Raw genomic sequence first — 27538 nt, forward strand, 5'->3', positions numbered from 1 at the left:
TTGAGACATTGCAATGTTATCAGATTTCTGTCACAATCACCACAGAAATGCAATGTATCAAGTAATCACTTTGCCCTAAAAGTGAGATGAGTTGTAAAGCTTGGTGTTTATTCCATTGCGTTGGTAGACTGCAGATGTTGACGGCCTATAGGAAAGTTGCCCTGCCCAGCATGGTGAGAGATGGCTGAATTAATGGAAGTGGCAGATCACTCCTTGTTCCTTCCTGTTAATGTTGGTAGGGCTTTGGGTAGTTGGTAGAGAGCAAGACCATGCTATGCAGAAGCAGAGAGACCTCTGACTCTGGGACATAGAGGCATGAGGACAATAAGCCATATTTACATCGGTCTCCCCACAAAGAAAGAAAAACACTGTCGGGAGAGAGACACAGAGAGAGAGAATAGATCCCTTTCAGACGAGAGGAGAACTGGAGCCACTGAAAGCCATTCCAGGCACTGGTTGATGCTGAGACTGCCAGAGTCAAGCCCCTTGACAGCAGGCCTGACAAGACCAGGGTTGAGTTATCAATTTAACTAGTGGCAAATTACTAGTATTTGATCCATTTGGGTTTTTGCTGACAGAGTGCATTCTGAAAGTATTCAGACCCTTTGACTAGGGCTGTTACGTTGACCGTAATACCAGTGACCGTTTAGTGACGATAATTAGGCTTCTCCAAGCTCTGATGCTGCTGATGGTCATTAGTACCCTACCAAACTTGCTAACTGCCTGGTACTCAGCACTCTATTGTCCCTGTAATCACTTGACATCAATGCAAAATTAATAAAATCTAAAACACTTAGAGCTCATGTTGCGCAACATTTCTATAGGCTATGCAATTGCTGAGAAAACAGAGTGATGGCCTATAACTAAAGAGAGGATCCCATCAGCTTTTTATAGGCTAGACATACTATTTATTTCTCAACTTCTCTAATATTAAGCACATTGCTTATCTTTACAACAGGAGTATAGCCTACCTACCTGGCTGGCATGAAAATGAACCACGGGAAAAGCTTCCTCCGTTCGCTCTAAGTGCATAGATGAAGTGTATTTTTTTTTTCTCCCATGCCCCTGTTTCGAGACGGGTGCATGATAATGGTCCATTCTAAAATCAAAACAATTTCACATTATTTAGTATATGTAAAGACAAGATTAAATCAAGAACAGTCTGATGGGTGACAATATTAGCCTATCACTTGTGAAGGACGCCCAGCATAAGAAACAATGCCTTTTTGCAACTTAAAAAAAAAATCAGTCACACATTTCATGTAACCTAGCCCATAGGCCTATATGTTTTGATAAGGTTATCAAAACTAAAGTGGCCAAAATTACTTTAAAATTAGGCATATTTAATCTGCTTTACAAGGGGCATAGAGCCTGACTGGCATACATAAGCAGTGCGTGAGTTTCAAGTTTGGGGAAGATTATTTTCACCATAAATGTACCTTTTTTATAATAAAAGCATTACATGCATAACTGCATTTATGGTGTTTTCCAATGGAACATTCACGCTTATAGCCTAGTGCCATGTGTGCATTGCTGTGCTTATAAAGTGAAGAAATAGCCTAAGTTTAAACGTTCTGATCTGTTGCGTCAGCCACATTGTTTAAAAAGTTTGATGCTAGTGGTTGTATTAATTTGGGATCGATCGCATCCCACAACTGTCCAACACGGTTTGGAATATTTATCTCGCACAGAAATGAATAGATAGACTTTTGTACTATGGAGGATAGATTCATATTGGCTAGTGCTTTTGCTGTTCTTTAGGCCTACTTATCTTGTTGGCTGACAAAGTAAATGTGGACAGTTCTTCCAATATCTTCACTACGCTCCTTGGAATTGGATAAGGATGCGTGCAGTGGCGTCCCGGATCTGTCTGTCTTCACCTGTAGCCTGTGAGAGAGACCCGATCACGTGATGGAGAGCCATGTGAGTGAGCGGCGCTTCGAGGCGCGCACCACTCCGGAATAAGAGCGCAATGCAGCACTCTGGGCCAAGGGCACAACGGCCACTGGCTGCAAAAGGCATGGATTTTTGGGGGTGCATTACGGCCACACAAAGGGGATGCCTCCATCATTTAAGGCATTATCAAGTGCTTGTAAAATTGTGAATGAGAGACTTATGACGTGTGTGTATAGTCTGCTCAAAAAAGAAAGCAGAGCTCATGCAATTCAAGCGACTTTTTAAATCATCATTAGTCACATCATGCAGCCTTACAATGTATTAAAACATCTAAACCTATAGCCCAACGTTTGTAGAACTAAAGTTACATTAACTCTAAATTAAGCATCTAGGAATACCTGTTTTTGTTAATTGAAATTTCCACCACACCATTCAACAGAATAGCCACACTCCCTCAAAACGCTTGGAGAAAATATCCTTTATTTTATTCAGCTTTGTTCAATTGTATTCTTCATAATTTAAAATGCTACGGAATTATAAGCAAATCTTGTCTGCTAAGTGAACTAGTGTAGCCCACAGTCATTTGGTATAGCCAGATCAGGACCAAACATAAGGACAACTCAGAGTATGCTATTCTGAAATGGACTACATTCCTTATATCATGCTACTTTAGACCTGTAAAATAAATGACTGATTTATTGTGAAGGCTATATTACATGGATTTATTCGATTTTTAAAATATAGATGTTCCAAAGGTCTGCATCAGTGGCTTGTAGGCGATGTGTGGAAGCCAGGACATGCTAAATGTGTTTGATAATTACTGTGAGACCGACAGACTGACATTGACCGCCACCCTTGACTTTTTCCACATTTTATTACGTTACAGCCGTATTCTAAAATGGTTTACATGTTTTTTCCCCCCTTCAATCTACACACAATACCCCATAATTACTTTTTTCATTTGTGCAAATTTATAAAAATAACTGATCACATTTACATAAGTATTCAGACCCTTTACTCAGTACTTTGTTGAAGCACCTTTGGCAGCGATTACAGCCTTGAGTCTTCTTGGGTATGACGCTACAAGTTTGGGCCACCTGTATTTGGGGAGTTTCTCCCATTCTTTTCTACAGATCCTCAAGCTCTGTCAGGTTGAACGGGGAGCGTTGCTGCACAGCTATTTTCAGGTCCCTCCAGAGATGTTCGATCGGGTTCAAGTCCAGGCTCTGGCTGGGCCACTCAAGGACATCCATAGACTTGTCCCGAAGCCACTCCTGCGTTGTCTTGGCTGTGTGCTTAGGGTCGTTGTCCTGTTTGAAGGTGAACCTTTGCCCCAGTCTGAGGTCCTGAGTGCTCTGGAGCAGGTTTTCATTAAGGATCACGCTGTACTTTGCTCCATTCATCTTTCCTTCGAGCTTGACTGGTCTCTGTCCATGCCGCTGAAAAACATCCCCACAGCATGCTGCCACCACCATGCTTCACCGTAGGGATGGTGCCAGGTTTCCTCCAGATGTGACACTTGGCAATCAGGCCAAAGAGTTCAATCTTGTTTTCATCAGACCAGAGACTCTTGTTTCTTATGGTCAGAGTCCTTTAGGTGCCTTTTGGCTAACTCCAAGCGAGCTGCCATGTGCCTTTTACTCAGGAGTGGCTTCCGTCTGGCCACTACCATAAAGGCCTGATTTGGTGAAGTGCTCCAGAGATAGTTGCCCTTCTGGAATGTTCTCCCATCTCCACAGAGGAACTCTGGAGCTCTGTCAGTGGCCATCAGGTTATTGGTCACCTCCCTGACCAAGGCCCTTCTCCCCCGATTGGTCAGTTTGGCCTGGGCGGCCAGCTCTAGGAAGAGTCTTGGTTGTTCCAAACTTCTTCCATTTAAGAATGATGGCGGTCACTGTGTTCTTGGGGACCTTCGCTGCAGACATTTTTTGGTTCCCTTCCACCAATTCCTTCAACTTCATTGCTTGGTTTTTGCCCTGTCAACTGTGGGACATTTTTATATAGACAGATGTGCCTTTCCAAATAATGTCCAATCAATTGAATTTACCACAGGTAGACTCCAATCAAGTTGTAGAAACATCAAGGATGATCAATGGAAAAAGGATGTACCTGATCTCAAATTCGAGTCTCATAGCATAGGGTCTGAATACTTAATAAAACACGTTATTTACATGTTTTAATAAATATGCAAAAATGTATACAAACCTGTTTTGCTTTGTCATTATGGTGTATTGTGTGTAGATTTTATGAAAAATGAATGTAATCCTTTTTAGAATAAGGCTGTAACATAACAAAATGTGGAAAAGGGGAAGGGGTCTCAATATTATCTGAATGCACTGTATGAATCCGATTACATGTAGATCTTAAGAATGAGGTCCAGTGATGTGCACTGACCTGTCTCAGCTCTGAGTCATCCAACTGGTGCAGGCCATGTCTGCTGAGAGCACGGTCCAGCTGTAGTAGCTCTATGCCGTGGCTGTTCAGTCGAGTGGCAATCCTGGGAGTTGGGAAGCGGGGAGTCAGGAAGAACAGGGGACAGAGTTGCCTCTGGAGACAAAGAGGCTTACAGTGAGCTCAAAGTATTGGGACAGTGTTATATTATTTGTTGTTTTGGCTCTGTACTCCAGCACTTTTTGGATTTGAAATGATACAATGACTGAGATTAAAGTGCAGACTGTTAGCTTTAACTGGAGGGTATTTTCATCCACATGAGTGAATTGTTTAGAAATTCCAGCACTTTTTGTACATAGTCCCCCCCATTTTATGGTACCAAAAGTATTGTGACAAATTCACTTGTAGTAAAAAAGTTAAATGTAGAAGTGTTTAGAAACATTCTATTCTTATTTACAGTGACTTTTAAATGACTTACCATGATGTAGTCCTTGGGTGCTATGAATATGGGACCAAATACTAAATGTTTTTCTACTTTATACACAGAAGTGAATTTTCCCCAATCATTTTGGTCTCCTATAATGGGGGGACTTAGTATGTTCAAAAAGGGTGGTAATTTCTAAAACGGTTCACCAGGTATGGATGAAAATACCTTCAAATTAAATCTGACAGTCGAAACTTTAACCTCAGTCATTGTATTATTTCAAATCCAAAGTATTAGAGTACAGAGCCCCAACAACAAAAGTGTCACTGTCCTAATACTTTGAGCTCACTGTATGTTGTGTATTTCTGACGAGGCAAATCCAGTAGGTCTAATATCCATTCCGTAAACCCATGACTCGTTTTTCAGGAAATTTCTGAATAAAAGGAAGCACTGACCATCTGATCTGCGTTCATTCTCTTGATACCCAGGGGAGGTCCAGAAAACAAGTCTCGAATTGCCTGGATGTCAGATATGTACCCCAATTTGCACCTAAAAACACAAGGACCGGTCAGACATCAGTGTCTAGAGGCCCTTATTAGCTGCATTACAGTCACCCATGGAAAAACATATCCATATTTGCCCAACAAAATGTTGGACAGTGAACACATTGGAACATGGGAGTAACATATATATATACAGATATATATATATATATATATATATATATATATATATATATATATATATATATATATATATACACATATATACATATATACTGCTCAAAAAAATAAAGGGAACACTAAAATAACACATCCTAGATCTGAATGAATGAAAAATTCTTATTAAATACTTTTTTCTTTACATAGTTGAATGTGCTGACAACAAAATCACACAAAAAATATCAATGGAGATCAAATATATCAACCCATGGAGATCTGGATTTGGAGTCACACTCAAAATTAAAGTGGAAAACCACACTACAGGCTGATCCAACTTTGATGTAATGTCAAAATGAGGCTCAGTAGTGTGTGTGGCCTCCACGTGCCTGTATGACCTCCCTACAACGCCTGGGCATGCTCCTGATGAGGTGGCGGATGGTCTCCTGAGGGATCTCCTCCCAGACCTGGACTAAAGCATCCGCCAACTCCTGGACAGTCTGTGGTGCAAAGTGGCATTGGTGGATGGAGCGAGACATGATGTCCCAGATGCGCTCAATTGGATTCAGGTCTGGGGAACGGGCGGGCCAGTCCATAGCATCAATGCCTTCCTCTTGCAGGAACTGCTGACACACTCCAGCCACATGAAGTCTAGCATTGTCTTTCATTAGGAGGAACCCATGGCCAACCGCACCAGCATATGGTCTCACAAGGGGTCTGAGGATCTCATCTCTGTACCTAATGGCAGTCAGGCTACCTCTGGCGAGCACATGGAGGGCTGTGCGGCCCCCCAAAGAAATGCCACCCCACACCATGACTGACCCACCGCCAAACCGGTCATGCTGGAGGATGTTGCAGGCAGCAGAATGTTCTCCACGGCGTCTCCAGACTCTGTCACGTCTGTCACATGTGCTCAGTGTGAACCTGCTTTCATCTGTGAAGAGCACAGGGCGCCAGTGGCGAATTTTCCAATCTTGGTGTTCTCTGGCAAATGCCAAACGTCCTGCACAATGTTGGGCTGTAAAGCACAACCCCCGCCTGTGGATGTCAGGCCCTCATACCACCCTCATGGAGTCTGTTTCTGACCGTTTGAGCAGACACATGCACATTTGTGGCCTGCTGGAGGTCATTTTGCAGGGCTCTGGCAGTGCTCCTCCTTGCACAAAGGCAGAGGTAGCGGTCCTGCTGCTGGGTTGTTGCCCTCCTACCGCCCCTCCACGTCTCCTGATGTACTGGCCTGTCTCCTGGTAGCACCTCCATGCTCTGGACACTACGCTGACAGACACAGCAAACCTTCTTGCCACAGCTCGCATTGATGTGTCATCCTGGATGAGCTGCACTACCTGAGCCACTTGTGTGGGTTGTAGACTCAGTCTCATGCTACCACTAGAGTGAAAGCACCGGCAGCATTCAAAAGTGACCAAAACATCAGCCAGGAAGCATAGGAACTGAGAAGTGGTCTGTGGTCACCACCTGCAGAACCACTCCTTTATTGGGGGTGTCTTGCTAATTGCCTATAATTTCTACCTGTTGTCTATTCCATTTGCACAACAGCATGTGAAATGTATTGTCAATCAGTGTTGCTTCCTAAGTGGACAGTTTGATTTCACAGAAGTGTGATTGACTTGGAGTTACATTGTGTTGTTTAAGTGTTCCCTTTATTTTTTTGAGCAGTGTGTATATATATATATATATATGCAAGGGAGTGGTTTAATTGTTCTGTATCATTCACCCACCTTGTGGCAGAGGTCTAGTAGGCGGCTGTCTTTGACATGTGAACCTGCACTCTCAAGCCCCTTCACCACTGCCCAGTGGTGTTGGACCCTGTGGGAATGGTTCACTTCCTGGAACTCTGTCTGCTGCTGGCGGGTCCAGAAGTGGCGGAGGAAAAGGTACCTGGTCGTAAAAAGGAGAGGGAAGCAGAGAGGAGGAACATGACACATGAACAAAGAGGGTTTCAATACATTGTAGGGGGGGCACAATGTATTATCATTGAGGGCATAAATGCACAATTATTTGACCTTTCAACTGCCATTTAATTGATCATTAAGATATTTGCTAACTGAATATGAGTCAAGAGGAGGATGTTGATGACTTAAGTGAACTCACATTAGGACAAACACCAGATAGTTGGCAAATGGAGGAATAGAAATGAACAGCAGCGGAATGGCTTTAATCATGTCTCTGCGAAACTGAGAAAAACAAACATCGAAAAAGTTACCATTTACATGCTAAGGAGAACTTTTCAGACAATACTATTAATACTACTACTACTAGGCAGATTATAAAGAAAGATTGCTAACCACATAGGAACTTTCCTTGTTATTCAAGTGTATGCCCTAGCCTCCACCGACCTGCCCGAGTTTCTCCATATCACGATAGGTTAAGTCCTGGACTTTGACACTGTTGGTGAGCACCCTTGTTTTTATCACCTTCACCTCTTTGGCATCTTGGAAAAAGAGCCGAAATCCCGAAGAATGGTAATACAAACGATGGCTTCATTGTAATGGCAGCACAGAAGCTGCCAGAAGCCAAATTAAGTAGGCTACATCGTTGTGTTTCTTTTGCCTTCAAACGTGAAATCTTATTGGTCGACTGAATCCAAATAATTTTGCTACAGTATGGTAGATCTGTATAAAGAGATGCCAAACAAAGGTTTGATGACGAAACAACACAATTTATGTACCCACTTATGAGAGTTTAACATGGTGCTGTGGCGAGCTGAGTTTTTACCTTTCGTAAAAGTGCTATAGAGAACATAAAAGCGAGGGACGTCTTTGGAGGAAGTGCTCATATTTGGCATTGACCCTTTGAAGCCTGGACACAACTTGCTGGCCATTCCCTAGCCTGAATTTGGAGGATGAGCAGTGTCTATACAGCCGCAGTCTAAAAGACATAAAAAAAATGGTAATGAAAGTACATTACATAACCAAAAGTATGTGGACGCCTGCTTGTCGTACATCTGATTCCAAAATGATGGGCATTAATATGGAGTTGGTCCCTCCTTTGCTGCTATAACAGCCTCCTCTTCTGTGAAGGCTTTCCACTAGATGTTGGAACCTTGCTGTGGGGACTTGCTTCCCTTCAGCCACAAGAGCATTAGTGAGGTCGTGCAATTAGGCCTGGTTCGCAATCGGCGTTCCAATTTATCCCAAAGGTGTTTGATGGGGCGAGGTCAAGGCTCTGTGCAGGCAGGCCAGTCAAGTTTTTCCACACCGATCTCGTCAAACCATTTCTGTATTGACCCCGCTTTGTGCACAGGGGCAATGTCATGCTGAAACAGGAAAGGGCCTTTCCCAAACTGTTGCCACAAAGTTGGAAGCACAGAATAGTCTAGAACAGGGGTTCTAAAACCTTTTCAGCCTGGGACCCAAATTAGAAATGTGTTTTCCTGGCACCCAAGCTTCGGAAAATGACTATATGTAAATATCAGTACAGTTCATTGCCCTTACACCGAAAACAAATGCAATATAGACAAAAACAAATAATGAAATATCTATTCATGTTTAATTTCCCCATTAAAAACACTCACATACCTGTCTCGGTTGGAACTGTTGCTGTTAAAATACAAGCAATTTCCATTCTGAACAGGAATAAACTGATTGATCACATGACACAGATGAATAACAGAACACACACACAGGCTTTTTGATAGGGTTGTACTAACAGTACAGTACTGTAGAAATTATTGTTGAAAGAGCTGGAACTGTTGCTGTAAAAATACAATACATATGTTATTATTCTGAACTGAAATAAACTGATTGATCACATCACACAGATGTAGAACAAAACACACGCACAGTCCTAATGAGAGGTGTGTGGCTGGTTAAGGTTTTCAACAAGCATGTCTATTCTGGGATCCGTTTTTGACAGTGCAACACTGAGGTGATGCTCAGCCTTGAAACTATTTCTGTACTTGAGAACCCTGACTTGCATAGATAGGTATGTGGTGCCAAACTCGATCTGAACATCTACTGCTTTCTCAGTCAGGCAGGAGACCGCTTCCTGCTGCAGATGAGCAACCCAGAACTGTGTTGCTCTCAAAAAACATCTTGCTTCAATCAGTTTATTCCAGTTCAGAATAAAAAAAAAATATTTTAATTTTAAAACAGCAACAGTTCCAACCTAGACTAGTTTAACAATTTCTACAGTAAGATGGAAAATGAGGCCTGCTGTACATCTGTACAGCTACCGGGGATTGCATCAGTAGCTAGCTAGGTTGTTTGCTAATGCTAGCTATTAGCTGTGTACAAGGCCTGGGGACTGATGGAAAGAGAAACTCATATCTACTACTATGAGAGATAGTACTCCCTTATTTCTGCTTATCATCACCTGTTATAAAATGACAATGCCTTGCTAGCTGACTTAGTTTTCCACTGTCAAAGCACTGTTAACTGAAGCATTCTGCTCTGTTCTGAAAGTATTCCCTGGGTTTAGCGTCATGCTGTGAATATTAGGTCAGGACGTGTCGTTTTTATTAATTTGTTCGTTTTGAGATACTCATTACTAAACTCTTCCTCACCCACATTGTGGGCGCTCCTCGTTATTTCTCAAAGTTTGTATGAAAGAGAGAAACTCATCGTTGCGTTTCATTACAATCGAGCTCAGTCAGAATTCGTGGCTAACATAACTCCATTTGATTTATATAAAAAATATATTTTTTAAAGTCCATTTGATGAGTGATGGAGAGTGGGAATGACAAGTCAGCGCTCATCGAGTGTGTCGCGGAGTGATCTTCAAGAAAACTGCAGAAAATGGATCCGGTAAACCTCGAAGCACAAGGGCATCTCCCAAACTGAGCTGAGACCGCTGCTAAGCAGAGAGCGCAGATGCCAAATCATTCCAGTAATTAATTAGGTAATTAAATATATTCTGACACGTCGCGACAGACTTTGGGTCGCGACCGATACTTTAAGAAAGGCTGGTCTAGAATGTTATTGTATGCTGCAGCGTTAAGATTTCCCTTCATTGGAACTAAGAGGCCTAGGCCGAACCATGAAAAACAGACCCTACGCATAGGGGTAGTTAGCGTTCTCCTGGCATCCTCCAAACCCAGATTTGTCTGTCAACTATCATATAGTTTTGGGGCGGCAGGGTAGCCTAGTGGTTAGAGCGTTGGTCTAGTAACCGGAAGGTTGCAAGTTCAAATCCCCGAGCTGACTAGGTACAAATCTGTCGTTCTGTCCCTGAACAGGCAGTTAACCCCCTGTTCCAGGCCATCAAGAATTTGTTCTTAACTGACTTGCCTAGGTAAATAAAGGTTAAAAAAAAATCACTTTAACAATGTTTACATACTTACTGTATTACTGTATTGCATACTTACTGTTTCCACTGCTCCAGAGTCCAATGGCAGCGAACTTCACACCACTCCAGCCAGCCGACACTTGGCATTGCGCACTGTGATCTTAGGCTTTTGTGTGGACCCTCGGCCATGGAAACCCATTTCATGAAGCTCCTGACAAATCGTTATTGTGCTGACGTTGCTTCCAGAGGCAGTTTGGAACTCTGTAGTGAGTGTTGCAACCGAGAACAGATGATTTTTACGTGCTTCAGCACTCGGCGGTCCCGTTCTGTGAGCTTGTGTGGACTACTACATGGAGGGTGAGCCGTTGTTGCTCCTAGACGTTTTCACTTCACAATAACAGCACTTGCACAGTTGACAGGAGCAGCTCTAACAGGGCAGACATTTGACGAACTGACTTGTTGGAAAGGTAGCATCCACCCCTCATCACTGTCAAACGCTCCCTAAAACACTTCAGCGAGCAGGCCTTTCTAATCGACCTGGCCCGGGTATCCTGGAATGATATTGACCTCATTCCATCAGTAGAGGATGCCTGTTTATTCTTTAAAAGTGCTTTCCTCAGCATCTTAAATAAGCATGCCCCGTTCAAAAAATGTTAAACCAGGAACAGATATAGCCCTTGGTTCACTCCAGACCTGACTGCCCTTGACCAGCACAAAAACATCCTGTGGCGTACTGCATTAGCATCGAGAATAGCCCCCACGATATGCAACTTTTCAGGAAAGTTAGGAACCAATATACACAGGCAGTTTGGAAAACAAAGGCTAGCTTTTTCAAACAGAAATGTGCATCCCTTAGCACAAACTCCAGGAAGTTCTGGGACACTAAAGTCCATGGAGAATAAGAGCACCTCCTCCCAGCTGCCCACTGCAATGAGGCTAGGAAACACAGTCACCACCGATAAATCCGCAATAATTGAGAATTTCAATAAGAATTTTTCTACGACTGGCCATGCTTTCCACCTGGCTACCACTACCTCGGTCATCAGCCCTGTACCCCCCACTGCAACTTGCCCAAGCCTCCCCATTTCTCCTTCACCCAAATCCAGATAGCTGATGTTCTGAAAGAGCTGCAAAATCTGGACCCCTACAAATCAGCAGGGCTAGACATTCTGGACCTTCTCTTCTTAAAATTATCCGCCGAAATTGTTGCAACCTCTATTACTAGCTTGTTCAACCTCTCATATCGTCTGAGATCCCCAAAGATTGGAAAGCTGCCGCGGTCATCCCCCTCTTCAAAGGGGGAGACACTCTAGACCCAAACTACTACAGACCTACATCTAGCATACCCTGCCTTTCTAAGGTCTTCGAAAGCCAAGTTAACAAACAGATCACCGATCATTTCAAATCCCACCGTACCTTCTCCGCTATGCAATCTGGTTTCCGAGCTGGTCATGTTTGCACCTCAGCCACGTTCAAGGTCCTAAACGACATCATAACCGCCGTCGATGAGACAATACGGTGCAGCTGTATTCATCGACTTGGCCAAGGCTTTCGACTCTGTCAATCACCACATTCTTATCGGCAGACTCAACAGCCTTGGTTTCTCAAATGACTGCCTCGCCTGGTTCACCAACTACTTCTCTGACAGAGTTCCGTGTGTCAAATTGGAGGGCATGTTGTTCGGTCCTCTGGCAATCTATGGGGGTGCCACAGGGTTCAATTCTCGAGCCGACTCTTTTCTCTGTATACATCAATGATGTCGCTCTTACTGCTAGTGATTCTCTGATCCACCTCTACGCAGACGACACCATTCTGTATACTTCTGGCCCTTTGGACACTGTGTTAATTAACTAACCTCCAGACAAGCTTCAATGCCATACAACTCTCCTTCCGTGGCATCCAACTGCTCTTAAATGCAAGTAAAACTAAATGCATGCTCTTCAACCGATCGCTGCCCACACCTGCCTGCCCGTCCAGCATCACTACTCTGGACGGTTCTGACTTAGAATATGTGGACAACTACAAATACCTAGGTGGCTGGTTAGTCTTTAAACTCTTCTTCCAGACTCACATTAAGCATCGCCAATCCAAAATTAAATCTAGAATCGGCTTCCTATTTCGCAACAAAGCATCCTTCACTCATGCTGCCAAACATACCCTAGTAAAACTGACTATCCTATCGATCCTTGACTTCGGCGATGTCATTTACAAAATAGCCTCCAACACTCTACTCGGCAAATTGGATGCAGTCTATCACAGTGCCATCCGTTTTGTCACTAAAGGCCCATACACTACCCACCACTGCGACCTGTATGCTCTTGCCTGCTGGCCCTCGCCTCATATCCGTCGCCAAACCCACTGGCTCCAGGTCATCTATACGTTGTTGCTAGGTAAAGCCCCGCCTTATCTCAGCTCACAGGTCACCATAGCAGCACCCACCCACAGCACGCGCTCCAGCAGGTATATTTCACTGGTCACCCCCAAAGCAAATTCCTCTTTTGGCCGCCTTTCCTTCCAGTTCTCTGCTACCAATGACTGGAATGAACTGCAAAAATCACTGAAGCTGGAGACTCATATCTCCCTCACTAGCTCACAGATCACTGCACCTGCACATAGCCAATCTGTAAATAGCCCATCCAACTACCTCATCACCATATTTATTTTGCTCCTTTGCACCCCAGTACCGATACTTGCACACTCATCTTCTGCACATCTATCACCCCAGTGTTTAATTTGCCATACTGTAATAATTTCGCCACTATGGCCTATTTATTCCCTCACCCCCCTTATCCTACCTCATTTTCACACACTGTATTTATTGTATTATTGACTGTATGTTTGTTTATTCCACGTGTAACTCTGTGTTGTTTGTGTCGTTTGTGTTTGTTATCTTGGCCAGGTCGCAGTTGTAAATGAGAACTTGTTCTCAACTAGCCTACCTGGTTAAATAAGAGGTGAATTAAAAATAAAATGATCAGAGAGTATTTATAGTGCATGGGACACAACTTAACCACACATTCAAGTCCATTATAAAGTAGTATTGTCTATGACAACTCAAGACAGAAAAGTAGCCTATAATACTAGTCTGTTCAAACAACTGTTTGTGCAGTATTTTTTACCAACTGCTCCCATGATGGTTGTCGTGCCAAACATCTAGAAATGGCAAGTCAGCTGTGACAGCACTTGGACAGATCTGGAACCAGGCTAGTGCTTACTTGCCCCATGTTGTTGTCAGTATCTTTGGTTGGGCGTTACCAAAGATTTGCCAAGATAGGACTGTTAAGAGAAGTGCCACAAAACAGTGGCTCGACAATGACTACACAACATTAAGATACATTTATATAAAGTTTTGAATGAGTTGTCAATACCTTGCTCGAGAGAGGAGCATGTAACTGTAACCCCATTAGGTCGGATTCCGTAAAATGTCACAGCCAACCCACCACACACCCCAACACAGAACAGCGCCATTTTTAGGAAGCGCAAACTACTCGTTGCGCTCTTCAGCAATTGGCTGTATGATTACCGTAATGTACCTACTACAATGTTACTTGTTCAGCAGACTGCAATTTGTTGCTACTTTTTTTCACAGTGTTGAGATAATTGATGACGAACATAGAGGAAAAGGCAGACCTTTTGTACTGAAGATACCCCGCTGTTATGTGGATGCTTTACATTTTGCATATTGTGATACACAGATGCATGTACCGTTGACAACGTTTCTCAGAAAATCTGTTCTGAGATCATTTTCTTGTTTCAACTAATCGATCTTTATCATCATAGATGTGTGCTATTGGCTCTGCAAAGGAGTACTTTGTCAAACATATTCAGGGCACAATTTGTCAAATGAAAAGTTTTACCTTGAATTGTAGATATTTCATTAGAATTCCATTTTATTGATCAAGAATCACCAGAGCCAGATACTTAAAAAAAAAAAAAAAATTTACATATACTATATGTGGATTCGGATATTTCAGCCACACCCATTGCTGACACGTGTATAAAATTGAGCACACAGCCATGCAATCTCCATAGACAAATATTTGCAGTAGAATGGCCTTACTGAAGAGCTCAGTGACTTAACGTGGCACAGTCATGATGCAACCTTTCCAACAAGTGAGTTCGTCAAATTTCTGCCATGCTAGAGCTATCCACCCAGTCAACTGTAAGTGCTGTTATTGTGTAATGGAAACATTTAGGAGCAACAACGGCTCAGCCGCAACATGGTAGGCCACACAAGCTCACAGAACGGGACCACTGAGTGCTAAAGCGCGTAAAAATCATCTGTCCTCGGTTGCAATACTCCAAACTGCCTCTGGAAGCAACGTCAGCAAAATAACTGTTCGTCGGGAGCTTCATGAAATAGCTTTCCATGGCTGAGCAGCCGCACACAAACCTAAGATCACCATGCGCAATGCCAAGCGTCGGCTGGAGGGGTGTAAAGCTGGCTGCATTGGCCTCTGGAACAGTGGAAACGGGTTCTCTGGAGTGATGAATCACGATTCACTATCTGGCAGTCCGACTGACGACTCTGGGTTTGGCGGAGTCCAGGAGAACGCTCCCTGCCCCAATGCATAGTGGCAACTGTAAAGTTTGGTGTAGGAGGAATAATGGTCTGGGGCTGTTTTTCATGGTTTGGGCTAGGCCCCTTAGTTCCAGTGAAAGGAAATCTTAACGCTACAGCATACAATGATATTCTAGATGATTCTGTGCTTCTAACTTTGTGGCCACAGTTTTGGGAATGTCCTTTCCTGTTTCAGCATGACAATGCCCTTGTGCACAGAGCGAGGTCCATACAGAAATGGTTTATCAAGATTCCATGGAACACCTTTGGGATGAATTGGAACGCTGACCGCGAGCCAGGCCTAATCATCCAACATCAGTGCCCGAGCTCACTAATGCTTGTGGCTGAATGGAAGCAAGTCCCCGCAGCAATGTTCCAACATCTAGTGGAAAGCCTTCCCAGAAGAGTGGAGGCGGTTATAGCAGCAAAGGTGGGACAATGATTTTGGAATGAGATGTTCGACGAGCAGGTGCCCACATACTTTTAGTCATGTAGTGCATATACTGAACCAAAATATAAATGCAACACGTAAAGTATTGGTCCCATGTTTCATGAGCTGAAATAAAAGATCCCAGAAATGTTCCACACACTAAAAAGCTTGTTTCTCTCATTCGTTTACATATTTTTTTGTCAGCATTGATCCTTTGCCAAGATAATCCAGGTGTGGCATATCAAGAAGCTGATTAAATGGCATGGTCATTACACAGGTTCACCTTGTGCTGGGGACAATAAAAGGCTCTTCGTCAGGTCAAACAGTGCTCACTTCCCAAAATATACACATTTCTCGTCACACGACCATTCCGCAAATGCAAAATCATGTGTGGAAACAGTTTAATTCACTTTTGTGCACAATAAATCATAATTAATCACAGAGGTACATATGGTCATAAAGGATTTACATGCAGTGCATTCGGAAAGTATTCAGACCCTACATTGTTACGTTACAGCCTTATTCTAAAATGTATTAAAAAAGAATCCTTTATCTACACACAATACCCCATAATGACAAAGCAAAAACAGGTTGACATTTTTGCAAATCTATTAAAAATAAAACATACCTTATTTACATAAGTATTCAGACAATTTACTATGAGACACGAAATTAAGCTCAGGTGCATCCTGTTTCCATTAATCATCCTTGATGTTTCTACAACTTTACTGGTCCACCTGTGGTAAATTCAATTGATTGGACATGATTTGGATGCCAAGAATCACGTCTGGAGGAAACCTGGCCACATCCCTATGGTGAAGCATGGTGGTGGCAGGATCATGCTGTGGGGATGTTTTTCAGCGGCAGGGACTGGGAGACTAGTCAGGATTGAGGGAAAGATGAACGGAGCAAAGTACAGAGTGATCCTTGATGAAAACCTGCTCCAGAGCACTCAGGACCTCAGACTGGGGCAAAGGTTCACCTTCCAACAGGACAACAACCCTAAGCACATAGCCAAGACAATGCAGGAGTGGCTTCGGGACATGTCTCTGAATGTCCTTGAGTGGCCCGGACTTAAAAATCTCTGGAGAGACCTGAAAATAGCTGTGCTCCCCATCCAACCTGACAGAGCTTGAGAGAAGAATGGGAGAAACTCCCCAAATACATGTGTGCCAATTTTGTAGCGTCATACCCAAGAAGACTCGACGCTGTAATCGCTGCCAAAAATGCTTCAACAAAGTACTGAGTAAAGGGTCTGAATACTTAAATAAACGTAAAATCACATTTACCAATTTTTTTTTTTTGCAAAAATGTCTAAACCTGTTTTTGCTTTGTCATTTTGGGGTATTGTGTGTAGACTGATAAGGGAGAAAAAAACGATTTAATCAATTTAGAACAGGGCTGTAACAAAATGTGGAAAAAGTCAAGGGGTCTGAATAGTTTCCAAATCCACTGTACATACAAATGGGACCTCCACATCCGGTTTATTCACCTGCTGGATTGTCCGAGACCAGCCTCCCGGACAGCTGATGAAACTGTGGTTCGTGCTCATTGTCCTCACCCAGGGTCTTGACTTGATTGCAGTTCGGCATCGTAACTGACTTCAGTGTGCAAATGCTCACCATCGATGGCCACTGGCACGTTGGAGAAGTGTGCTCTTCACTGATGAATCCCGGTTTCAACTGTACCGGGCAGATGGCAGACAGCGTGTATGGCGTCATGTGGGCGAGTGGTTTGCTAATGTCAACATTGTTAACAGAGTGCCCCATGATGGCGGTGGGGTTATGGTATGGGCAGACATAAGCTACAGACAACGAATACAATTTAATTTTATCGATGTCAATTTAAATGCACAGAGATACCATGACGAGATCCTGGAGGCCCATTGTCATGCCAGTTATCCGCCGCCATCACCTCATGTTTCATAATGATAATGCATGTTGCAAGGATCTGTACAGAATTCCTGAAAACTGAAAATATCCCAGTTCTTCCATGGCCTGCATACTCACCAGACATGTCACACATTGAGCATGTTTGACATGTACTACCCGCCTGTTCCAGTTCCCGCCAACATTCAACAACTTCGCACAGCCATTGAAGAGGAGTGGGACAACGTTACACTGGCCACAATCAACACAGCCTGATCAACTATGGGAAGGAGATGTGTTGCACTGCATGAAGCACATGGTGGTCACACCAAGTACTGACTGGTTCTCTGATCCACGTCCATACCTTTTAAGAATTTGTTCTTAACTGACTTGCCTAGTTAAATAAAATATTTTGCATCTGTATTCCCAATGAAATACATAGATGAAGTCAAATTAATTAATTAAATTTCCTTATATGAACTGTAACTAAGTAAAATCTCTTAAATTGTTGCGTTTATATTTTTGTTCAGTGAATATTCGCTGAGCGTCACATATGTTGTGGCAACGTGATTGACAGCCAATGACATGGCTGATTGACATTGTAGGACACACCCACTGGATCAAACCGTGTTTTGCCGTATTTAAAAGTTGAAGTCAATTTCCACTACAGCTATCTACCCGCGCTCTTCCAAGTTCAGTTGACTAAAAAGGTGAATATTTGCTAAATATGGTTATTTTTTAAAGACGTTGCTTGTTTACTTTTAAAAAATCGGTTTATTGCCAAGAGAAAGGCCAAATTTAAGAGCTATCATTATTATGCAGAATCATTATTTAAACGTTCCTAGCTAGTGAGCTGGCCATGCCACATGTTATTAGCTAGTATCAGGAAAATAAACGTACAAATTAGAAACGCAAACTGTAGGCAGCGGTTGAATGCATGATCATGGTGGTAACATTGTAAGCTACCTAACGTTACCTGAAAGATAATTTAAATCTTCACGTGCTACGAGCTTGTTGAGTAAATTAGATCGGTAACCTGGCTTCAGCGACCACCAGGCCACACTTCGAGGAAAGATGTCTACCATCCGATTTGGATCAACTTGTAGTCCTTCGAAGACTGCTCTAGCTGAGACATTGCCACGCTGGAACGATGAGGAAGGGGAGAAGGCTGGTAAGAGTCAAATATATTGCCTTTTGTATTTCAATTACCATTTTTGATTGTTGGCTCCTAGGGACTTCTCATACTTTAATTAACTTTTCTCTGTCTGCAGTGACCTAATTGTCCTGCACGGATGTGATCAACTGACTATGACAGAGGCTTGAATACTGCACTAGCACCAAAGATTTTTATAACTAAACCAAGAGATCACAGGTTGTTGTTTCTAATGGGACAAATGAGTCATGGTGGGCAGAGCCAAGCACGCGCTAGCAATATCCCATTGGCGCGTTTTAGTATGCATATTTCTGTTAGGGAACGCCTACTGTGAATAGCGCGTTTACATTAACTCAATTTGCGTTTGTGCTCCTAAACAGCTTGCTTTTAAATTTGTTATTTTTTTTTGCAAATGGTAATGTCTATAAAACTTAGTCCACTCTGTTTATAACAGATTATAGTTTTTTGGAACATAACTTTATTGAGATCAAATGTTTAATTGATGAGAATTTGCAGAATGTTGGCCAAAATCCACTGCCTGCCAGTGGGCTTCCTCTGGAAGTGAGTGGAACCACCAACTGGATGCTTCATGTTTATACATCCAGTGAAATATATCTCATTGTACAATCCGCCTAGGCCTAACTATCCCTTTTTGATTGGATCCATTTGGGCAGAGTGCGAATTACGCAATGACATCCGGGGGGTCTCTATTTATGAATTTAATAATAGACGTCATTTAAACTGAGAAAATATTACATTTTTAAAGTGGCATGAAAACAGCCAGTCATGATATTTTCATTTGATTGTCAAATAAATCACTTCAAAAAGTAGGCTACCTGTGCATGTTCGTCCATTCCATCATCCAAACTGCTTGTATAGCCAGCCTACTCACGCCATTTGAAGAATGGAAATAGACATCTCTTACAAAACACCAAAAAGTGTGCCCAATGACATTCAGCCATTGCCATTGATTAGGCCTACATTAATTGATGTCTTGCAGACAGTTGTAAAGGTCGCAGTTGTAAATGATAACTTTTTCTCAACTGGCCTACCTGGTTAAATAAAGGTGAAATAAAAGTTAAGTTGCATTTAGGGGAGCTAACATCTAATTCAAGGTGGCTGAGTCCTGGCTCCCCTGTAATTCACACCCTGCATTTGGGTAAACCATAATTCTATCCTCCTGATTCCTGTTTACAAGCAAAAATTAAAGCAGGAAGCACCAGTGACTCGATCAATTACAGGACTGTTTTGCAAGCACTGACTGGAATATTTTCCGGGAATCCTCCGACGGTGTTGAGGAGTACACATCAGTCATTGGCTTCATCAATAAGTGCATCGACGACGTCGTCCCCACAGTGACCGTACGTACATACCCCAACCAGAAGCCATGGATTACAGGCAACATCCGCACTGAGCTAAAGGCTAGAGCTGCCGCTTTCAAGGAGCGGGACTCTAACCCGGAAGCTTATGAGAAATTCCGCTATGCCCTCCGACGAACCATCAAACAGGCAAAGCGTCAATACAGGACTAAGATCGAATCTTACTACACCGGCTCTGACGCTCGTTCGGATGTGGCAGCGCTTGCAAACCATTAGACTACAAAGAGAAGCACAGTCGAGAGCGCCCAGTGACACCAACTGGCAAGTGTCTTCACCTGACATTTTTAACCTCTCCCTGTCCAAGTCTGTAATACCAACAAACAGACCACCATAGTCCCTGTGCCCAAGAACACCACTAAGGTAACCTGCCTAAATGACTACCGACCTGTAGCACTCACGTCTGTAGCCATGAAGTGCTTTGAAAGGCTGGTCATGGCTCACATGAACAACATTATCCCAGAAACCCTAGACCCCCTCCAATTTGCATACCGCTCCAACAGATTCACAGATGATGCCATTTCTATTGCACTCCACACTGCCCTTTCCCACCTGGACAAAAGGAACACCTATGTGAGAATGCTATTCATTGACTACAGCTCAGCGTTCAACACCATAGTGCCCTCAAAGCTCCATCAATAAGCTAAGGACCCTGGGACTGAACACCTCCCTCTGCAACTGGATCCTGGACTTCCTAATGGGCCGCCCCCAGGTGGTAAGGGTAGGTAACGACACATCCGCCACACCGATCCTCAACACAGGGGCCCCTCAGGGGTGCGTGCTCAGTTCCCCTCCTGTACTCCCTGTTCACTCGTGACTGCATGGCCAGGCATGACTCCAACACCGTCATTACGTTTGCTGATGACACAACAGTGGTAGGCCTGATCACTGACAAGACAGCCTATATGGAGGTGGTCAGAGACCTGGCTGTGTGGTGCCAGGACAACAACCTCTCCATCAACATGATCAAGACAAAGGAGATGATTGTGGACGACAGGAAATAGAGAACCGCGCACTCCCCCATTCTCATCGACAGGGCTGTAGTGGTGCAGGTTGTGTGTCCACTTCACCAACAAACAAACATAGTCCAAGACAGTTGTGAAGAGGGCAAAACAAAACCTATTCCCCTCAGGGGACTGAAAAGATTTGGCATGGGTCCTCGGATCCTCAAGATTTTACAGCTGCACCATCAAGAGCATCCTGAGTGGTTGCATCACTGCCTGGTATTGCAACTGCTCGGCCTCCGACCGTAAGGCACAACAGAGGGTATTGCAAACGGCCCAGTACAACACTGGGGCCAAGCTTCCTGCCATCCAGGACCTCTATACCAGGAGCTGTCAGAGGAAGGCCCTAAAAATTGCCTAAGACTCCAGCCACCCTAGTCGGACTGTTCTCTCTGCTACCGCACGCCAAGTCTTGGTCCAATAAGCTTCTTAACAGCTTCTACCCCCAAGCCATAAGACTCCTGAATATCTAATCAAATGGCCACTGAGACTATTTGCATTGCCCCCACCCCCTCTTACACTCCTATTACTCTGTTGTTATCATCTATGCATAGTCACTTTAATAACTCTACCTACATGTACATATTCCCTCAACTAACTGTAGCTCCTGCACATTGACTCTGTACCGGTACCCCCCTGTATATAGTCTTGCTATTGTTATTTCACTGCTGCTCTTTAATTACTTGTTGCTTTTATTTGTTTTTTTACCCATATTTTTTTCAACTGCATTTAGGGGCTCGTAAGTTGTAATAGGCGCATGTGACTAATAACGTTTGATTTTGATTTGACACCTTGCCTACATTAGTCTACTTTTAGCTCATTCTAACTAAGTAATTTCCTTGGTGTTAACTTGGCTCCATGGCATTATTTTCTCTGTCAATAGATCCAGAAGATGCCTGTGATCCAAATAAACTCCTTCAGTGTCCATACGACAAGAACCATCAGATCCGTGCCTGCCGCTTTCCATACCATCTGATCAAGTGCAGCAAAGTTAGTAGCTACAGGAAGGAATGTTGAAGGCGCAATATGATGTTTTGCCATGTCATCTTAAATGTTGCTAATATAGTCAGTTAGTACATGGCAAAACAAGTTATTCAGCTGTCCTCTTGTCCTTTCCTGTAGAACCACCCTAAACTGGCCAGTGAATTAAAAACGTGCCCTTTCAACGCCCGCCACCTGATGCCCAAGCATGAGCTTTCACACCACATTGCTAACTGTGTTGACAGAATATCTGTGAATGCAGAAGACTGTGAGCCTTTTTTGTTTTACTCTTTCTGTATTTGCATTATTCAATGATAAGCCTATTTGCACCCTTTAGTGAGTCTAACCAGGTTCTGTGATTTCCAGTGGGCAGCGCTGAGGTGCAGAGCAAATGGCAGGTACCTGTTAGCACCTGGACGAACACCAACTGTGATGAGGACTGGGATAAAGGTACTCTCTCACAAACTGCTGATTATGCGTGTGTACTCAAAGCAAAGATGCCATGTATGCATTTATTTGTTTCACAACTTCTGCACACTCCGTGGACTGATGCAGTGAATGCAACTTTTCAGATTTTTATGCTGAAGATTTTCCATTGATTTCCATCGGCAGCATTTTATTTAAATGCAGCCTTTTCTTTTTGTAGAAGCTGATATTTCTTCAGTGCCTTTCGTATGGGGAGTGTCCACAAACCTGATCAGTCAGAACAGGTCAGCTAACCACACAAAGTTTGCAGTGGAGTTCATTGCTACTAGATATTTGAAACAGAGCTGGTTAATATTTTCAAATTTAAAACATAGTTTTAAGTGTAGTCTTTTCTTCTTCTTTTTTTAGGACTGAGCCATGCACTACAAATAATCTTACTCCTGGACTCCGAGCTCCAAGAACACTGCCCTGGAAAATGTGTAAGTCATGTTTGATCTGTTTTATGTTACAGCATTCTGTATTTCTTATGGTTTGGAGCCATGCTGTCTTTTCTTGCTGTACTGTCTCACTTAAAAGCTTGTGGTCAGGTGTTCACTTGTCACTCTTAGGCTCATTGTATTTCTCATTATTTTTGTTCAGGACTGACAAAGGGCAGAATGAATGACAAAAGTTGGAAGTCAAGAGGCTATCTTGCAGTTAAGTTTTATATCATAGATGCATGTTTTATCTCACTTTGACTTGATTATGGACACATTTGAGAAATCCCATTGACTATTTTGTTTGACTATAAATGCATGCTTTGTAACCTAACCTTAGACATGGTGATTGGGGTTTGTGTCCCCTTTTTTGTTATTAAAAGGCTTTTTTGCAGAAGTATTTCCCTATACTAACTCTGCATGTAGGCTGTTGATGTACTGTATGTTCCTGATGCCCTACTGCAGATGAATAATTCTCACTGTATTGCACATATCAGATATCTTCAAGATGCTCATTATGCTGACTGTAAAGTTGATTTAGCCTCATAATTAATCTTGCTTTGATCTTTTGCCAGTGTGTTGTATATTATTGGATTTTGGCCTGTAATTACACACAAAAATAGGTAATGTTCTGTCCTCATGAAGGTTTAAATGTCTACAATTTGCATGTTGGGCACAAGAGAACTGAAAGGTTGAAAATGGATTGGGCATTTAAGCAGATTGGACTATAGTTGGACATTTTAATTCTATCCGATAGGCAAAATCCAGATCATTTTTGAAAAACTGGGTCAATTTATCTCTTGTTAAACCGTTAATGGACAAATTCAACCACGCAGCTGTTCTTAATTGCAACGGTTAAGGCCATCTCCATAGATGGATTAGCTGACAATGTCACAAACTATGCACGTTCATCAAATGGGGCAGAAGTCATTGTTTCCATCCAGAATCACAAAACAGACAAGAAGCTACCATTAGGGGAATCGTATTGTATGTGGTTCGTTTCAGCTTGTATCTTGTTACAATGTTTTGACCGACGCCACCTATATGATAACATGGCTGAAATTCGCTAGCTAACCGAAAACTGTGACAATGTATTTGTGACAAGTGCTCGTTGTGCAAAGTTTGTTTTCAATAAACATTAGAGACAAAATATAGTTTGTTAATAATTTAAGCCAACCCTGTCTGTTTTGCTCCATAGTTGCGCATGTGTTGGTTTTGTTGCTAAACAACCAACCTGGCTATTTGGATTAGTCAACGTTCTACTACTACTTCTGAGGTGGTAAACAAAGAATGCGTACTGCCATCTGGAGTGTGTTGTTTGAACAAGTATAAAGCCAAGTTTGGTAACTCAAACTGCAGATAGTAGAGGTATAGGGACTACATTTCAAATTGATATTCACATTAGCAACGGGAATGTCACGAGCCGGAGGGGGTTTGGCTCAAATGTACCATACATGGTGTGTTCGTAAATTCACTGGGAGTGCCAGAGTGCGCTCAAAGGCGTTTGTAAATTCAGAGCGTTCAGTTCACACTGGACGCTCTGGCCGAGGAGTAGGGTTCATCCGAGCATTCTGACATTACAACCACAGTCGATTACCAAGCTAACTGGCTAAAGTTGGCTAGCTAATTTACTTCCAGAGACAAATGACAGAACCTCAATCTGACAATTTACTAACACAGATGGTTCTGCTCTTCTCATGTTATCTAGAGTGTTGGTAAATAAATATTGGCTGCTGGCAACACATTTAATTGTTTTAATGCCGACGTTTCCTGACACGGTCATAACAGGTGTTGCGTGTTTGTAAATTCATCAGCTATTCTGCGCTCAAGCACGCTCTGACGAATCCTCTGAAATCGGAGTAGATCGCCTACTGGACTATGGCTAAGCAGGGAAACTATTCAGCTAGCTATGCAAGCAACTTTTCATGCATCTATCATACTAGACTCTTGAATAATGCAAACATGTCAAAACCATTTGAAAACATTTGTTTATTTTCTCAGCCATAAACATTAATTTAGCAAGACAAAGCGTAAATCATAGTCCAGATGCGATAGTCTGGCATCCCATTGTAACATAGCTGTGCGGCTCCTTCAACTGTTTACCATTGGGGAATTATTATTTTTAAATGGGCCAATGCATTAGCAGCAGGGTCTGGTCTGCTTAGTTCATTGACTATATATGAACCACAAAAAAACTGTGGGATGTCTCGCTTCCTATTCCATCTTGGTTACTGCCACCTGCAGTTATGGAATGTTTGCTCACAGAATTCATTGGCTTATCCCTCTTGATGACCTGGATGGAATTGTGTGGTCCTTCCTAAACCCATAGGAAGTCCCACCCAGTTGACTATGTTAAAATGGTGGCAGTCCTCAATGCAATGTCCATGCCAAAACTGGTTATTTCCAAGTAGTGATCTCTGGTGTCACCTTAGTCCTGCTTGCTGCCATAGTCTTTGAAGATATGTTTGCCCTCGGTGGGTATTACCATCGGAACAACTTAGTCCTACTTTGAGCAGACCATGGGAGATTTGTACTATTTGACATTCATTCCATACACCTGAAATAAAATTTTTCCTTGTTTACCAAGACACATCTACTGTAGCAATTTACCCAACACGTTGTATGAATGGAAATTGAATGTTGGTGTAGCCTACTGTTATTTGTTTCCAATTTTATATAATCCATTAAATACAACTGTGTTTAAAATATAATTGTCAGGTATGGTCCTTTATCAAGATGATCGGGGGTAAAAAATCCTGCACTGTCCATGTGTAACTAATATAGCAGGGGTACGCAACTCTTACCGTACGAGGTCCGGAGCCTGCTGGTTTTCTGTTCTACCTGATAATTAATTGCACCCACCTGGTGGCATAGGTCTAAATCAGTTCCTGATTTAAAGGGGAACGGTGAATGGCTTCTCAGTCCAGAGTTGAGTTTGAATTTCTATATAGTATGTATTTAGCAACAGTGCTTTTAGAAGTCACAGTAGGGCTCAACACTTGCCTTTTCTTTGACGTGAGCTATTTGCATGAATGTTATTTTAGACTGGGTATTAGGTAATGATAATGTAATTTGTTTTTAAACTTGTGCACAAGAGGTTTACTGATCTCCCACACATGGGTTTTATTGATATTCCTGCATGGATGGTGACACATTCTATAGCATTGGTATAGAGGCTATGAAAAGAACCCCAATGTTTGACAGTAAACTTTTAAAAGAAGAGCTATAAAATATATATACAAGGAACATACTAAATATTTTATTTTAAAATACATATAAAGATGTAAAAAAAAATGACATTACTTTATGCATGTCTTTAAACACAAGTAGGGTTACAATCCTACATTGAAACTACCATGATTCTTTCATGGTCTTGAGACCGTCTTCAGTCTTCTACAAGCAGATTTGATCATACTTTCTCATTTAATTAGAAGATTGCAGCCAAGGAAAATAATGCCAAAAAATCAGTGAGCGACAATACGCACAGCATAGCGATCTGTACCACGTGAAGAGGTCATTTTCCTCAGGATGAGTCACACTGAATCCGTTGTTGGTGATAACTGATGCAGCTGCTGAAAGGTTGCTGCGTCCACACACAGTGTCAAATCCAGAGTGCTTTTCTCTAGACAACGTCCTATTAATGATCTCCCATGCAACATCCATGTTAGTGAAATATATATATATTTTTTCTGATACTTTCTTTTTTCTCTCTTCAATATGATTTAACAAACTCTATGAAGTTATTCCATCGTTTTCTTTATGCAAGAAGCGAAATGTCAGCTGTTTCATGATGCTCAGAAAATATATTACATTCTTGAATTCCCAGTGAAGCTTCCCAAAATATGACATTTCAAGAACAACTAAATGACGAGGTTCATTTCATTTTTGAATGACGACAGTCAGAATTTAAGTGAGAATGTCAAGGTTCACAATGTATTCAATTAAAAACTAGACTTCAAAGACTCATTGTTTTTCTGTAGTGATACTCTGCTCTCTGAGGCTTCTTTGCCAAGCTAGGTTTCTGACATAGTGGGGCAAAAAAGTATTTAGTCAGCCACCAATTGTGCAAGTTCTCCCACTTAAAAAGATGAGAGAGGCCTGTAATTTTCATCATAGGTACACTTCAACTATGACAGACAAAATGAGAAAAAAAATCCAGAAAATCACATTGTAGGATTTTTAATGAATTTATTTACCTACAAACAAGCAAGATTTCTGGCTCTCACAGACCTGTAACTTCTTCTTTAAGAGGCTCCTCTGTCCTCCACTCATTACCTGTATTAATGGCACCTGTTTGAACTTGTTATCAGTACAAAAGACACTTGTCCACAACCTCAAACAGTCACACTCCAAACTCCACTATGGCCAAGACCAAAGAGCTGTCAAAGGACACCAGAAACAAAATTGTAGGCCTGCACCAGGCTGGGAAGACTGAATCTGCAATAGGTAAGCAGCTTGGTTTGAAGAAATCAACTGTGGGAGCAAATATTAGGAAATGGAAGACATACAAGACCACTGATAATCTCCCTCGATCTGGGGCTCCACGCAAGATCTCACCCCATGGGGTCAAAATGATCACAAGAACGGTGAGCAAAAATCCCAGAACCACACGGGGGGACCTAGTGAATGACCTGCAGAGAGCTGGGACC

The 27538-nt window shown here is 42.5% G+C and overlaps 1 protein-coding gene and 1 pseudogene across 1 annotated transcript; one reads left to right on the forward strand and one right to left on the reverse strand.

The window, feature by feature from the left end:
- Nucleotides 1-226: 226 nt before the first annotated feature.
- LOC139417590 (LETM1 domain-containing protein 1-like) lies at nucleotides 227-14082 on the reverse strand (annotated as a pseudogene).
- A 4020-nt stretch (nucleotides 14083-18102) lies between these two features.
- On the forward strand, nucleotides 18103-25595 carry LOC139417344 (gametocyte specific factor 1). Its single transcript, XM_071166613.1, has 8 exons — nucleotides 18103-18183; nucleotides 18484-18644; nucleotides 21890-21996; nucleotides 22129-22255; nucleotides 22354-22437; nucleotides 22634-22697; nucleotides 22822-22892; nucleotides 23053-25595. Coding segments are annotated over exons 2-8 (552 nt in total). The 5' UTR covers nucleotides 18103-18183; nucleotides 18484-18547; the 3' UTR covers nucleotides 23055-25595.
- The last annotated feature ends 1943 nt before the right edge of the window (nucleotides 25596-27538 follow it).

The sequence above is a fragment of the Oncorhynchus clarkii genome, chromosome 9, assembly GCF_045791955.1.
Source record: "Oncorhynchus clarkii lewisi isolate Uvic-CL-2024 chromosome 9, UVic_Ocla_1.0, whole genome shotgun sequence".
NCBI lineage: Eukaryota > Metazoa > Chordata > Actinopteri > Salmoniformes > Salmonidae > Oncorhynchus > Oncorhynchus clarkii.

Excerpts from the sequence above, each read along its gene's own strand:
- LOC139417344 (XM_071166613.1), top strand. The coding sequence starts at position 18,548 with ATGTCTACCATCCGATTTGGATCAACTTGTAGTCCTTCGAAGACTGCT. Across the intron at positions 18,645-21,889 it reads TGAGGAAGGGGAGAAGGCTG|ATCCAGAAGATGCCTGTGAT; the intron begins GTAAGAGTCAAA and ends CTCTGTCAATAG. Across the intron at positions 22,438-22,633 it reads TGATGAGGACTGGGATAAAG|AAGCTGATATTTCTTCAGTG; the intron begins GTACTCTCTCAC and ends TTCTTTTTGTAG.